The sequence below is a fragment of the Semicossyphus pulcher genome, unplaced genomic scaffold (assembly GCF_022749685.1).
Source record: "Semicossyphus pulcher isolate SPU_LCO1_2020_fin unplaced genomic scaffold, fSemPul1.0.p SCAF_21, whole genome shotgun sequence".
Lineage (NCBI taxonomy): Eukaryota > Metazoa > Chordata > Actinopteri > Labriformes > Labridae > Semicossyphus > Semicossyphus pulcher.
Window position 1 is genome coordinate 13,361,820 of NW_027211695.1, and position 16,708 is coordinate 13,378,527.

At 40.9% G+C, this 16,708-nt stretch overlaps 1 protein-coding gene across 1 annotated transcript; it reads left to right on the plus strand.

Annotated features, from left to right (window-relative positions):
• The first annotated feature begins 251 nt into the window (after positions 1-251).
• On the plus strand, positions 252-6,232 carry tmem185 (transmembrane protein 185). Its single transcript, XM_069672258.1, has 7 exons — positions 252-434; positions 1,179-1,355; positions 1,604-1,811; positions 1,958-2,041; positions 2,168-2,344; positions 2,966-3,089; positions 3,305-6,232. The coding sequence occupies exons 1-7, from the start codon at positions 397-399 to the stop codon at positions 3,553-3,555; spliced, it is 1,059 nt and encodes a 352-aa protein (XP_069528359.1). The 5' UTR covers positions 252-396; the 3' UTR covers positions 3,556-6,232.
• The last annotated feature ends 10,476 nt before the right edge of the window (positions 6,233-16,708 follow it).

The following is a 16,708-nucleotide window of genomic DNA, read 5'->3' on the forward strand; positions in this document are numbered from 1 at the left end:
TATATAGTAAGAACTACTTTCTTCTTTACGTAAAGTAAATGTAACTTTCAGATTAAATCTTTATTTATTTTTCATACATTTAAACCTGTTATTTATTATGTTTTTATGTTTGTATTTTATTTTTTAATAATATTAAAACACATTATAACATATTGTTACAAAAACAATGTTGTCATCCTGCAAGAGTGACGAAATCGAAACAGTTCAACTTCCTCCGTCGTCACGTGATTTCCGTTAGTAAAAAACAAAACACAGGAGCTAGTTTGGAGCTGTAATGAAACTGAACAATAAAACTGAACTACCACCGAAATTAAGATGTGTAGCCTACAAATTAGGTGGTGAATTACCTAACGACACGAAACCTAATGTTGTCGAACTAACCAGCATTTTTACAACATGAATTTAAGGGGACTATTCCAGGATTTCAATCCCAGGTAACGTAAGCTACGAACTAGCACTTAAGCTAACTATGGTTAGCATTGCTTGATTGGGCATCGTTAGTTGCACTGCCGTAAGAAAACATGCCGAATAACTGTGTTTTATACTTTTGTGTTTCACACACCTATTTCTGTTAGCAGAACACGGATTGTAACTTATTAGGTCTGTGAACATACAACAGTTATAGCGAAAAGAATGAGTCTGGCTGAACAAGGCCTGGCTGATAGAACGTTTGGGATTTGTTAGTTAAAATCTGTACGTATTGTAACACGTTAACTGCAAGTAATAAGTTATTAGTTTCGCAGAATTTCAGTCTTCATTTATATTTTAGTAGGGCGACACACATTTTTTTCCCAGGTTGCACATACAGTAAAAGCATTTCAATGACTTGCAGGCGCTTAACAGCAACAGATTCAGGCTTAAAATATCAAAAAGTCAAGCAATACACGGGTACAGTGGAAGTCAAGATGTCAACCACAGCGTTTAGCCACAAGTTATAAAACCACAAATCACAAGTTGTTAGATACTGAGAAGTGTAGTCCGTTTACCATTTTTATTTTGTACACTGATAACAACAGTCTTCAGCCTCAGTATAACTTTGCAGCACCTTCTGAAAATTTGCACACTTTCTACTATCTTCAAGAACTGCAGAGTTGCCTCCCAATGCCTGTAATTTCCAAAACTCCAACTCCAAATAAGCATCTTTAACATCTCAACTTTTTCCCGTCCCCGTGTTGCAGTAAGTTCCTGATCTACTCCTGTTTGCTGCTATTCTCCGTGTTGCTGTCGCTGAGGCTGGATGGAGTCATCCAGTGGAGTTACTGGGCTGTCTTCACCCCAATATGGCTGTGGAAGCTGCTGGTCATCATTGGGGCCTCTGTGGGCACTGGAGTCTGGGCGCACAACCCCCAGTACAGGTTGGTAGACTCTCTCTCATGTGGATGTTTGTGGCTTAGGTTAAGTTGTTAGCAGTCCAAATTGTGAAATTTTAACTTCACATTAAATGTATTGCTATTTCACTGCTAAGAGAAAGAAATCATTACAGTCCAAATCCATTTTATACACAGAGATAAACTGTACACCCTAAAGCATATCCCACATGTCTTGCCCCATAAAATGTAATTATCAGTATGAACAAACTCTCTGTTTTCTTGTCTTCCTTTAGGGCTGAAGGGGAGACATGTGTGGAGTTCAAAGCCATGCTGATTGCAGTGGGACTCCATGTCCTGTTGCTGATGTTCGAGGTGTTGGTGTGCGACCGTGTGGCGAGAGGAAACTACTTCTGGCTTCTCGTCTTTATGCCTCTATTCTTCGTGTCACCCGTCTCTGTAGCAGCCTGCGTCTGGGGGTTCAGACACGACCGCTCCCTCGAGGTGAGGAGTCTGGCTGTTTTCCATGAAAGAAAACACAAACAAAAAAAGCAGGATACTTATTGTATTCATGCCCAAATCTAGAGCATTATTCATAAAAAAAAAAAATCTAATAAAAGATGTTTATCCTTTCCTTTACGTCTCCCCAGCTGGAGGTGTTATGTTCAGTAAACATTCTTCAGTTCATCTTCATCGCTCTGAGGCTTGACAGGATCATCCACTGGCCCTGGCTGGTGAGAAACACAAACACTAAATACATCCGAAATGAGCCACTGGTCCAAACACTGTAATTCTAAAAATGTAAGGCCTATATTGGTCGCAATAATGTCCCAACCTGTGTGTGTTTGTGTGCTGTGCAGGTGGTGTGTGTCCCACTGTGGATCCTGATGTCCTTCCTGTGCCTTGTCGTCCTTTATTACATCATTTGGTCAGTCCTTTTCCTCCGCTCTATTGACATTATCGCCGAGCAACGGCGAACTCACATCACCATGGCGATCAGCTGGATGACCATTGTCGTCCCTCTTCTCACCTTTGAGGTAAGATTAAACTGCTAGTTAATGTTCTATACTCTAAGTTACAATTTAAAAATTAAACATGAAAGCACACACATTTGATTTATCGTATTTGATGATTAAAAGTGCCAAAGTCGTAATTATTGCACGACCTCACGACTATCTCTTTTTGATGTACATAATGATCCATAATGTCCTTTGTGGTGCCTTTGTTTCTACGTTGACTAGAAAAGATGCTTGTAAAGCAAATTGCTTTAACAATAAAATGAGCCTGCCTTGCCCTCTAGTGGAGTATAACATGAACAGCTTTTTTAAATGTAATGTAATGTAAATTTAAACTTGCATAGGATGTCCTGATTATATGATTAATGGGGAGCTTGATCTAAAATGTGAATAAACAAAGAATCTAAAATGTATGGTTAATTTTATACTTTGTTTACTGATATATAGTTGAAACTTTTCATTAGTTTTTAAACTATTTCATCCTGATTTCTTATTTTCAGTTGATTTTTTTTAGATTGGTTTTTGTGATCATTAAAATCCGTCTTTAATCATCTTAAATCAATAAAATCCACCTTCTAAGGCATGTTCTTGCACTTTTGCCTCCCAATTCCATCCTTTTGACTGAGTAATTCTTCCCTTTAGATCCTTCTGGTGCACAAACTGGACGGCCACAACAGTCTGAGCTACGTGTGTGTGTTCGTCCCGCTCTGGCTCTCCCTGCTCACGCTCATGGCCACCACGTTCGGTCAGAAGGGAGGAAACCACTGTGAGTGTTGAAAGCCAGAGATGTGCTGTGGCCTGCAGGATATTTTAAAAAAGCCTATTTTATTATTACTATAGTTACTGATGAACTTTAATCAGTTGTTTAAACAACAAATGAATGCAGCTCTGTAAGAAACATACTTTTTGGTGTTTACAGTGTTTTGCAATTGTTCTATTTTTTTCTGCACTAAACCCGGCTCCGTCTTGATCTTCCTTTAGGGTGGTTTGGCATCCGTAAGGACTTCTGCCACTTCCTGTTGGAGCTCCTCCCTTTCCTGCGAGAGTATGGAAATGTATCCTACGACCTCCAACGCAGCGAGGACCCTGAGGCGGCCGAGGATCTGCCCGTCCCCGAGCCGCCTCCAAAGATTGCCCCCATGTTCCACAAGAAGACAGGCGTGGTGATCACACAGAGCCCTGGGAAATACTTTGTCCCCCCACCTAAACTCTGCATCGACATGCCCGACTAAAACTCAAAGCTAAAGGGACGGGGACTGTTGCACTGATGCCTTCAAGTCCTGAAGCAAACAGCAGAGGACACTGGGTTTGGATTTAATCTGCTGTCCCCTCACCCACAAACTCTGCATCAGCGTGGCTGGCTGGAGAGACACATAAGCGCCCACATGGTTGTGGATAATCAAAAAAATCCAGGATGCTACATTGGTTCCATGAGCTGGATTGAATCTTGGAACCAAACAAGAGGAGAGACTGCTTTGTTTTTGACTGTGTTGCGTAGTCCCACTTTTATCCACTCTGAAGACGCACTTTTCGGGGGAAACTGACAACTAAAGTGTCTCAGATCTAAACATTTGTTTCAAGAGGACTGATGAGACAAAACAGAAGAGCTGGATCTGCCTGGACTTCCTGAATATTTGACTCTATAACAGTAGATCTTTTGAGGTTTGAAGCGTGTCTGAATCAAAGATGCCTTTCTTTGTGATGGGGACCATTGGAGAGACTCTCTAGCTTGAATTTGGGATCATTGTACCCTTATTGCTTGTTCTCACTTTTGACCATGAAGCTGGAGAAAACAAGGGAGGGGGTGGGGTTAATGGAAAGGATTTTTTCAGGTCTGTCTAAGTGCAACACTCGAATGGCCATATAAACATTGAAAGAGTAGCTGCGATCATCCATGCTGTTCATGCTGGCTGTGAAGGGATAAAATCCTCCTGTGGATTTTGGTGTTGGAAGCGTTCTGGTCTTCATTTGGAGAGTTATTTTAGTTTAAAATAAACTTTTTTTTCACTGGAGATTAGTTGCTCTTTGCTGCTCCAAAATAGTAGTGTACACAATGGCTGGTAACTACTGTTTGAGAGCATCAAAAAAGAACTGTTTTCCGGTCCCTTATTACGTTCACATAGCAAACAATACCAATGTGGCTCTAGCGGATGTAACGTTAGTCAGAGCTTCACTCAGTTAAGCTGTTTTACTTAAAATCTGTGTTTTTCCGATGCTTCTGCTGACACAGCTTTTCAGAGCGTGTCGCAAGCCTAGCGCTGCTGAAGACCTCGCAGTTCCAGAGGTTTTCCAAAGGAGTCAAATATCCGCAGAGGTCTCCGCTTCTTTTAACCTGCATCGGTAACTAAAACCGGTAAAAACACTAAAAGCAGCTTCACGATAGAATTGAGAGTTTCTCCAACGCGCTGGATTTATTTATGTTCTTTCTTAGTAATGATTGAATGTCAAACTACATGTAAAAGAAAGTTCTGTCATTCACTTATTTAGCGAGGCAGTACAAAAATGATAGCAATCATTCACACGGAGTTAGCAGTATGTTACTTTCTGTTACTCAACATTCATTTATTTGTCTTTTTCCTGTGCACTTGTGTACATAAAAAAACGAAATGTCATGAATTAATCTGTCAGGGGGAGAGGGCACAGTCCATTCGCAATCCTGACTGCTTGCGGAAAGAAGCTGTTCAGCATGCTGCTGCATGTGACATGGAGGCTCCTGTACCTTTACCCTGATTGCAAGAGGGAGAACAGTACTGCTAACATTTATTCTGTACTCCGTATAAGAAAAAAGGGAAACCATAACAACTCTACTTTGAAAGCAAGAGAGCAAAAGAATTATAGTCCTGTCCTAAATTTCACTCTTGGTTTAAGTTCATTATAAACAACATCCAGAGCACAGAAGAGGAAGTTTTGACCCACATATGTTATGTTTATTAATAATTAGTAATATTACCGGTTTGCTCCAAGATGCCCGATGAATTCGGCATTTGTAACATTAGAATTGAGCAAGGACGGGATCTCTTTCTGATTACAGCGACTCTGTCAATGTAGATATGCCATGCGAGTGTCGTTTCGAGAAAGACCTGTAAGAATTTGCACCTTTCCTTTTAAAAAAAACAAAAAAAAGAACAATGGAAATGGCACTTTGTTAATTTGTTCCAAGAGGAGTCCTGTCTCTCTTTTTTTTTTTATTGTATTCCTGTTTTTGTTTTTCTTGTAAATAACAGAAGTTGCAAAATTAGGGACCAGAGGCAAGATGGCAGAGTTGAAAGTTATGAACAGACTTGGGGAAAAAAAGAAACAAAAGTGTTTGCAAACAATCGTCCACTTCTACTTCAGTTTAGCGTGTACCATCTTGTGTCACTATCAAGATGGTGTCTCAAACCACCGATTTAGAGTCACAAAATATAGTTTGTCCAAAACATAAGAACTTACGGTATGTGCCAAATACTGTAACTCCTAAATGTGACCCTAAAGCACCTGATTAATAAATACATTTTTGGCCTCTCCCAGTGACAAATGGTATATTTGGGGGCTGTTCTATGTGTTCAACAATTCCTGAACATTTTGGCTGTAACACTTTTTATCCACACCTGATTAATGGAGAGTATTACTCCTGAGATTTCCTGTTTGTGTGCACATTGTCAAATATCCTGTATTCAACAAGTTACTCAGAAAAAAACAATCATCCCATCTCTTATTTTACTTTGCAGTGTGTACATTTTTTCTACATATTTACATCCTTTTGCCATTAAATCTGTCTGATTTACTCATTACTCTCCCTTAATGCTGCAAGTAGAACGACATGAGTTTCTCCGGGTGATAACTGGTAGATTTCCAGTAATCACCAGACTGACATTGTCACTGTTTTGTCCAAATATTTATTCTAGAATTAAACTCAGAAAATTCCACCCTGAAAATGTACGATGTCATTATGTTGCATCATTTAAGAGTTTTAAATTGAAGCAAATGATGTGATTTATTTCCCAGTTTCCTGTGCGACAGCAATGGTAAAGGAAAAATCCCTGCACTGTAAATGGTAATGGTAAATGGACTGTACTTATATAGTGCTTTTCTAGTCTTTGCGACCACTCAAAGCTGCTTTTACACTACATATCACATTCACCCATTCACACACTGATGGCAGAGGCTGCTACGTAAGGTGCCCAACTGTCAATCAGGTAACACATTCATGCCCGATGGCTATGCCACCGGGGGCAATTTGGGGTCCAGTGTCTTGCCCAAGGACACTTCGACATGTAGCCTGACGGAGCTGGGGATTGGGCCTCCGACCTTCTGATTGGGGGACGACCGACTCTACCACTGAGCCACAGCCGCCCCACTGTATTGTGGTCTATTGAGGATATAGCCAGTGTATAACTCACCATCTCTTCTATGATACCTCTTCTACTGGAAATCAATTTCTTCCTGTGTTATAGCTGAAACGAGGCGGTGATTTTATGAGGCTGACACTAAAGTCTTGTTTCAGTTTCTTAGATGAAACTCTAGTGTCAGTGCATGAAACATACCCACATGATGCTACATTTTCTGTTTCCCAATTGTCCAAAGTAAGAAGAAGAATAATTCTGAGATTTTCACGGAACAATCACCATCTACTGAAATTTCCTTCAATCAATCAATCAATCAAATTTTATTTGTATAGCGCCAAATCATAACCAGAGTTATCTCGAGACACTTTACAAAAAGAGCAGGGGTCCGTTTCAGAAAGCGGGTTTAGTGAAAACCCCGGGTTTGTTGACCCTGAAATGAGGGAAACCTCGGGTTTGCCGTTTCAGAAAGAGAGGCAACTTTAACTCTGAGTTGGTTACTATGGTAACTGTGTCTGTGAACCTAACCTGGTCGGGAGCAGGTTAGGTTCAGGAAACTCAGAGTTTCGCTCTGTCTCCTCCCTCTAGAATATAAAACCCTCATTCGATTTATTCAGCCCGTCTCACGCGTGTGTTTGAGCGGTTACAAATAATTAAATAAAAACAACGTTGCGTCTCTTTTCTGCTCTGACCGCTTTGCAAAAGTCTTTTATAATTATGATAAAAAAATCAAAAGACAAAACTGTGTCAAAGTCATAATTTTTAGGTTTTCCACCACCACTGCCGAGAGCACTAACACAATTCAGTTTAATCAACATAAATTATAATGTATGTGAAGTTAGCATCATGTTAGGGATAAAGCTAATGCACATTAAAACAGCCACTAAATGATATTTAATCTGTTTAATATTTAAAATATGATTGAAGTGAGGTTCAGCCAAGAGCCTGTTCTACCTGAGCCGCACCTTTGAATGATGTTCTGGTGTTTTATTTTTAACTGCTTCCATGTACGTTTTTCTCCCGCTGCATTGCTCCTAAAGTAATATAAATGTTAGCTTCCGGTCGTGATTAAGTATTAAATAAATAGACCAGTTCAAACTTAAGCATTTACTTGAGCAGCAGTTTCTTCCCGCGCCGCTTCTCTCTCTTTTGCAGCTGCAGCCGTGTTACTTTATATTTCTAAAAACATGCTCATATTTGCTGAACGTCCTCATGAGGACTTCGAGCTCCACTGGTGTGACGTAGGAGGACCTCTTTTAGTATACTGTTGCCATGGTGAATCGTGGTATCGGGGCTCCATTAATGCTGGCTTTTTATAGTCAATGTGCACGCACTAAACTCCGGCTGAACCTACTCAGAGTTGACTGAACTAACTCCGATCAGCTGTCCTGAAACCAAAAAGCCAGCGAATTTTAAGTCAAACCACAGTCCGGGGTTAGACTGAGGGTTTGTTGAACCTCCTTTCTGAAACGGACCCCTGAGAAATGTTTAAAGTGGGCAAGGGGCTGAGAGGGGGATGGAGTGGGATGGGTGTGTCCGGCAGCTCACTGACTCACCTCCCCTGGCCAGAGAAAAATTGAGAGCGACACAGAGTCTCAAGGCACATATGCCACAGAGGGCTCTTTTGAGGTGGAGGACTTCTCCCATCCAGAGTTCCCTGAGGAGCACTTTAGTGTGGTGGAGGACCGTGGTGGTCCCGAGTCCTATCAGTTCGAGCCGTTGGCTCCAGCCCCACTAATGCCTGACGCTGGAGGTTTCGGGGCAGAGGCAACGCAAGTGCATATGCGCCGACTAGGCGTGCAGCCTGTTGCAATTATTGCTGATTCTGAAGAGAGAATGGGCGCAGTCTCTGAGTGGTAACGTAACGTTAGCTAGAAGGCTAATGTACAGTGTGCTAGCAAAAACAATGTAAACTCTAGTGAATGATGTGTCTCGATCAGGATATATTTGAAAATGAGCGCGGTTTCACAGACTCCCTCTCAAAGATGGGGCCGGGGGTTTACCGCCCACCTCTGATTGACAGGCCTAAACATTTCTTTTACAAATTTCATTACATAAAAAAAAGCTGGCAAGGTCCAGGTGTGAGGGGCACTCACTTTGGCCAGTCACTTAGCTTGGCAGAGGGATCATTAAAGAGCAGAGTCAGGTGTGTGTGTGTGTGTGTGTGTGTGTGTGTGTGTGTGTGTGTGTGTGTGTGTGTGTGTGTGTGTGTGTGTGTGTGTGTGTGTGTGTGTGTGTGTGTGTGTGTGTGCGTGCCTGATTGCTCTTGATTGAGAGCAGGTGGCAGGTAGTCTGGTCCCAGGGGAGGGACCAGACTAAGAGCGGTTCAAAAACCCCCATGAAGAGGCAACGACGTAAACAAGCTACCTCGCCCGGATCAGGGAGACCGGGGCTACCTCCTGGAGCCAGACCTGGGGGGGATGCTCATTGGCGAGTGTCTGGTGGTCATTTAGCTTGGCAGAGGGCTCATTAAAGAGCAGAGTCAGGTGTGTGTGTGTGTGTGTGTGCCTGATTGCTCTTGATTGAGAGCAGGTGGTGGGAGCTTATATATACACTTTGAATCCAGCACCCAGTGCTGACTCATTGTCTCACCTCCAGAGATAGTGAGAGCATCTCTCTGTGTCTCCCTGCGTTTTCAGTGTGCTTGTAGATATCAAAACAGCAAACTTTGTTGGGCTTATTATCTCAAAAGCGTTTTCTGTTCTCCCTTCAAATCCCTTGGCCCATTTTTGTTTCAGAAAGTTTTTTCCAGGGTCTCCCTGAGAGTTTACTTTTGGTTCAGCTGCTTGGCAGTGGTGGTTTAGTTTGCCCTTACCCTGACTTTGAGTTTGGTTAAAGGTGCCTGCTTTTTGCTCAATATTATTTGTCCTTTCCCACTCCCTTTCAATCGCTTACGATTTTCAGTGGCTATTCCTTCGGGATAGCTTTTAGAACCCCTTCCCCGTCCGCAATTGTGTCCCACTCCCCCGAACCCTGACACCAGGGCTGATTTAAAACCTTAGACGGCGTGTTTGAGCCATTTCCAACCCATGAAATGCCGATTTTTATAAATTTGGTAAGAACTGTCAATATTAACACCAGCATTGATGTGTTTCATCACAGAACAGCAATATAATTTAGATTACAGCTCAAAAAACATGTTTAAGTGTGCAGTTACTCTTACAGAATATCAGGGTCTAAACAGCCCACAGGTCCTGGGTCAGGTTAAACCAGTATTGCATCTGTGTTATACTGACACCCTGGGTCAAAGGTCAAAGTTTAATCCAGTTATTTTTAAAGGAACAAACAAAAAAGCATGAGGACACGATGAGCATAACAATGAATTTAGAGACAGTGGTTTATTTACTTAAGAAGGTCTAATAGTGTAAACAGGTTAAAAAGGAAATACGTTCTAAACAAGGAGCTCAGGTAAGTTCATCACTTTATAATGCACCTGAGAGACACTGGTGAGGGATTCAGTTTACACGTGACTTTAACAACAACAGAACAACATGACATGAATTTGTGTTTGTTTATTTATTTTTTTATTTCATGCTAATTATTTATTTTGAGCACGTCAGCAGCAGCTAACGCTCTCTATGACCTCGAGGCAGGTTAGGAGTTACTGTCTCTGTAGGTCTGTCAGCTGGGACCTCATGGAGCTCTCTTTCTCCTCCCACTGCTGCTCCTTCTCCTGCAGACATATCCTGAGGCCTTCTGTGGTCTTAAGGAGGGTTGACTTCTCCTTGTTCCACTTTAAGACTTGTTTATCCAGCTCTTTCTCAGCCTCCTTCAGAGCAGAGGTGAGCTTCTTGTTTTTGTGTCTCTGATAATCGACTTTAGAGACACAGGAGGCTTTTGTTTTTTCCATCTCCTCCTGGTGGTGGCTTCTCTCCTGCTGCTGCTGAGTCTCCAGCAGATCCTTTGCCTCTTTAAGTGCAGCTATATTCTTCAGATATGCTCTGTATTTTACCTGCTGAACTTGATGGGAAAGCCGGGATTTCTCCACAGCCTTTCTAGCATCCTCTTTTTATTTTAGGAATGCTTCCTCCATCTCGCTCAGTTCCCGCTTCAGCTTCTGAGCTTCAGCCCGCTCAAAGTGAAGATCACTCTCCATTTTTTTTTCTTTTGAGCGAGCCTCCACCCCTGCTGTTTCCTTTTTAGCGAGCAGCTCCTGAAGGGCCTCACTTTCTTTCTTAATTTTCTCCAGCTGCACTTGGATGTCTTGTTTCTTAAAGTGCTCCAGCTCCAGATCAATGTTGGCTTTCCTGAGGCTGGCCCTGACTTTCTTCAGCTCAGATTTGAGCCCGTCCTCTTCTCTTGGAGCAGAGAGCACCTTCTCCAGCTGCACTTGGAGGTCTTGGTTTTTATAATATTCCATCTCCAGATCTATGCTGGTTTTCCTCAGCCTGGCCCTGACCTTCTTCAGCTCAGATAGGAGAGGTTCCTCTTCCCTCTGAGCAGAGTGTTTGGGCTGAACCTGTTGCAGCTTGGCTTTCAGGCTAGAGATCTCTCTCTGCAGCTCCTCCTCTCTCTCACAGCTCCCCTGCTTGTTCTCTTGCCGCTCTTGGAGCTGATCGAGGAGATTGGCCAGGGAGTCCTCTTGGATCTCCACACAAACACAAACTCCTTCTTCAACCAAAAATACTGAATAAGAAACGGCCGTACATAATCATACCCCAGGATTATAGTCCGGATTAAAAACAAACGTTTTAAAACATCTACAAAAGTGTTTATTCTGACCCCAATATTCCCTATTTTTGTCAAATATATTTTCAAATAACTTCTAGCACAACCTGTATTCCTGTAGCTTGTAAATAAAACAAGGAACACATATCTGACCCTATTCATCATGGCCACCAACTTTTATAACATGTGGCCACTGGGTGGCACTGCAGGTCTCCTGGTCAACCTGCTGCATAAACTGCTGTTCCTGTTAGTTACAGGAATGTATCCATGCACCTACACAATGTGTGACGTTAAAATGAAACATTTTGAAGATAAAAAGTTCAGTGAACTATGTTGAAGTTTTATGAACACATCTTAACTACAAAGCTGCAGTAAAACAAAGGTTGTATCAGGACATCTGCTGGCTAAGTGGCCATATTTAGTGTCTTTATTTGTTTTATGAGTGTTGAATTGTATTCATTGAGCAAAGGCCTACAATTTTGATGATGATCACACATGGGTGTTAAAAAAATCTGCCTACCCTGTTGCTCGCTTACAAAATAGCAACAAAAACGTCTCCTGCCTACCTGAACGCCCTCATCCAGGTCTACACTCCGTCCCGCCCACTACGCTCTGCCAATGAAAGGCGCCTGGGACTCCCATCACAACAGTAGACTCCTCTCCTCTGTCCTCCGGTGGTGGAACGAGCTACCTAACTCCATTCGGTCCGCAGAGTCCCTTTCACCTTTAAGAAGAAGCTAAAGACCCAGCTCTTTATGAACACCTCTGACCTTAATGATATTGATGCTATTGATGATGATGATTTTAAGGGTGTTGTCGATGTTGATTAGGATTCTCATGATGATGATGATGATTATATTGACCTCGTTGATGTTGCTGATGATTATTTAAAAAACAAAAAACCTGTGAGTTGCCTCTGTGCATGGCCTGTTTGCACCAGTGTCCAATTGCACTTGAAGCTGTTTGTTGGCTCTTCCTGACTTCTTTCCCTCCTGTCATGATCGTTGCTTGTGTTTTATTAACTCTCAGATGTACGTCGCTTTGGACAAAAGCTAAATGAAATTGAAACATTGTTGTAACATTGTAAATTAGTTCAGTGTTGATTGTTGATACCAATGAACTTCTATGTTTCCCAAATTGTCCAAAACGTACAGCAAAGTATTTTAAAGTAGCATGTCAAGATCGATTTTTAGAGTTCAGTGTTTAAGTGTGGCTCTTTGAGGATCTCCATGTGGTGTTTTTCATGTGCTACAAGACATGTCAGGGACAGCATCAGCAGTCATCTCCATGGCTGGGCCTGTCTGCTTTTAAACTGCAGTGTACCAAGGACAGGCTGAACAACACGTTTTCAGATTGGCAGGTTTGAGACGTCACAAACCTAAGGAGGAACAGAGGTGTTGGGATTCATATTCCTCAATGCGCCATTGCAGCCTTCCGTCTTCCTGCAATACATTTTTTAAGACTTTTGATTGGCTGCGATTTTCTTTTTCTTCTTTGCATGACCAGGTTATACCGTCGCCTGTTGGTGTGGCATTCTCATGACAGCGTTTCTGTTGTGCTTTTGCGTTTTCGTTTGGACAGGGATTTTTTTTTTTTATAACCGTGCTTGTGTGGACGTGTTTTTGGGGGGGAAATGAAGGAGGGAAAAACTGCGTTTTGAAAAATACCTGTGTACGTGTAGACATGGCCTAAGACTCATTCAAGCTTCTGCTAAATGAGCGTAAGTAAAGAAATAAATCGGTTAACTGAAAACATCTGGGTCACTTTAAATAACGCATTTTAGAGTGTACGTTTTAGCTCTTTCATTACAATGCCATCACTTTTGCTGACCATGTTCTAAACTTTGTATTTGTTGCTTTTTGTTCTACTTTCCATCAAGTCGACTATTCAAAAAAGATTAAGGCAACTGAAACAATTTAGATGTTTTTATTACCAAAATGGCATGGCCAAAGTAACATTGTGCAGTTGCATTTGTTCAAAGTAAGATGTCCAGGAAATCCAGAGTCCTGCAAAAGCTGCACGCCCTTTAACACATTTAACATAATCGTGACTACTGAGACAAAAAGAGTAACCGTTAATGTAGTATCTTAGCTGGTAAGTTAAGGTAATGTGACAGCAGGCTGTGTTTAAAAAAAATACACTGCTGTAGTAAGGTGACTAATAAGATCATATGAGTGTTTCATTAGAAAAAAGGGGTTTTAAACTACATAGTGAGTTGTCTCATGTCCCATACAAACTGCCAACTCAGCCTCTGTCAACCTTACAAATATCTGTAAGGGGAGACATTGAGGTTAAATAGTACTGAAAAGTAATGATCAGCAGCACATTTGAACCCCTGCTAAAAGAGAAAAGTCCTTTAGTGAAGACAGTAAAGGGCCAAAGGGCCAAAAAAAACCTATGTATTTTTTCACAAGCATATAAAATATAGAACAAAAAATATATATTAAAAGTTAATTCAACTTGTTATGGAAGATAAACTAATTTGTGTCCTAAAAACGTCTCTTTTTGGTCTACACTGAATCGAGCTCATTGACCCCAGCTGCATTACAGGGGGTGGGGGGCAAGATAATTAAGCATTCCACCATCACCTGTGTGCCTCACCTGTTGCCCGTTAAAGAGGCTGAGAAAAAGATCGCTCTCAGCTTTGTTCTGTTTTCGTGTCTTTTTCTCCACATGCCTGGTATGAATGGAGAAGACACCGTGTATATTTTCAGGGTCAAAAACTGTTCCCAAAGATTTATTTTGTGGACAAGACATGACATAGAATTTCACACTTACAGTCTAATCATTAAATACAAAAGATATAACAAATACATTTATAGACTGTTGTGATGGGGCCCTGTCTTTATAGATCATAGTAGACAGACTTGACAACACCAACCACACCTACAGCCAGGAAAAACATCCTCCCACCACTCTACCATGGAGTCAAACAAGGTCTCCAGGGTGAACCATTTATTAAATGACTTCCTGTTCTTGACACTGACTATGTCTACTATGTTTGTGTTGAGTTTAAAGGCACTTTCTAGCAAGCAGTGAAGTTTTAGGTGTCTTGAAATGTATCACAATTTGTTGCTGAATTGAGCTGAAATTCCTGCATGTCTTTGACTGACCTAGATAGACGACCTGGCCTCTGATTGATACTAATTGGATGATGGAAGGCAGGTGTATCAGCTGTTCTCCTCTCTTCTAAGGTGGAAATAGAAACGTCTGGCTGTACGAAAGAATAGTACGTTTCACATTATTTTAACGTCAAATCAAAGCAGAGTAACAGGTATCCAATTCTTTAGGTTACATTTTTTTTTACTTTTCTTGAACAGGAATTATATTACACCTCTGCGCATTGATGGTTCTTAGCATACCTCCATTAAGGGTTTTTGAGTTCCTAAAATGTAGCATCATTTTTTGGAAGTCCATCCAAACAAGGAGATGTATTGCTTTGCATGCTCAACATGAAAATGTAAAATGAAAAATCTGTGTCCTCTCTTTTTTTCAACTTGGAGAGAAATACGTTTGTCTCCTCATCCCGGATGCCTTTCTCCATCGAGCTTAGTGTAAAAGGAATGGACCTCATTGAGTATATCTTGCCATTCACTTCATTCCCATCTTCATCTTTTAAATGTTCAATAGTTTGTCTTGTTTTTCACAATTTCGATAAGAAATATCCTTTACATTAATTTTTCTTCCAAGTGTTTTTTTTACTTATAAGAACTCCTTTACTCTTTTCATTTAAAAACTTAATCATATCTTTTTTTAACCTTGTTATATCTTCAATCACAGGGAAACCTAGGTTGAGGAGGTTGTAACTGCATTGTAGTTTCACCTGCATCCTGTTCTGTCTCACGTTTTTTAAGTCCCAGTTTCCTACCTTCAACATTAAAAAACCTCGTTGTTCTAAGTTTTATATTTTCCCACCGGTCCCCCAAAGTATCAAAAAGGGGCTGCAAAGTAAACCACTGCTCCAATTTGTTTTCATATTTTGAAACCACCACTGAATTGTTTAACAAACTGATGTTAGGTTTCCAAGGACCTGTACCAAATTTTGAAACTGCTGGGATGTTGAGGGAGCAGGTTAGTTTATAATGGTTTGAAAGAGGGACTGGGTCAACTACGCAGGAAACTGGCCTGACTTCACCTGTTATAAATAGGAAATCAATACGGGAAAAGGTTTTGCCATTCATTCATGTGTGCCCTGGGTCATTGGGGTTAATCAGTTTGTTGTCTGTTAGGTTACAGTCTTCCATGACGCTCGTCAATACTTGTGAGCTTGCATCAAGTCCAGTAACAGATTGAGAAGATGAAATTCTGTCTCTTTCATGTATAATACAGTTAAAATGATCACCCCCAATGATTACTTCCCTTCCACAACAGATCAATGACTGAAGGGTCTGGATTGTTAAAATGCGATCTTGCATCTCATTTGGGCAATAAATGTTGATTACTCTTAGTTTTGTCTTATCACCGTCAATGTCAACCATCAGTAATCTACCATCTATGACCCTTTCCACCCTCTGAATAGTAAAATTAGTTCTTAATTGCTACACCTGAGGCTAGATTTTTATTGTCACCAGACCAAACTGATTCCCCTTCTTTCCATCTGTCTTTGAATTTTTTACAGTTCTCCATAAAAGGAAGAGAACATTCTTGCAATAAAAAAATATCTCCACCACCATCATGTAGAAGGTTAAAAACAGACTGGCACTTTATGGGGTCATTCAGGCCTCTGGTGTTTATGGTTACTATTTTGAGGGGTGTCGTGTAATCTTATAGGAAGTAAGGGTTATTCAGGAGCTAATGGTCAGTCCTTTGAGGTGTTTTTACCTTTTTCTTTTTCTTCTTTTGGGATTTCCAGTCCTGATGGCCAACCTTTTCCACTTTGTCGCCTTTATCTTACATTTGCGTGATTTCGGAGAAGGCGGATAAACAATGTCTCCACCCTCTAGGCTATAAGACCCTCATTCGACTTCCTCATTCATTCAGCACATATCACGCGCGTTTGAGCGGTTACCAAATAAAAAACGTTGCGTCTCTGTGGTGCTCTGACCCCTTTGCAAAAGTCTTTTATTATTATAATAAAATAATCAAAAGACAAATCTGTGTCAAAGTCATCATTTGTAGATTTTCCACCACCACTACCAGAGCACTCAGATAGGACAAATGATCATTTATTTGGTCCTTTTCATTTCCTACGACTACAAAAGCAGCCGTTAATAATTGGAAATTAAAAAAAGAAAGAAAACTAACTCAGTTCAGTTTAATTAACTAAACAGGATTTATGTGAGAGGACATAATGTTTGTGAAATCAGTATTATGTTAGGGATCAAGCTAATGTTTAATGTAATATTTAATTTGTTTAATATTTAAAAGACGATTGAAGTGAGGTTCAGCCATG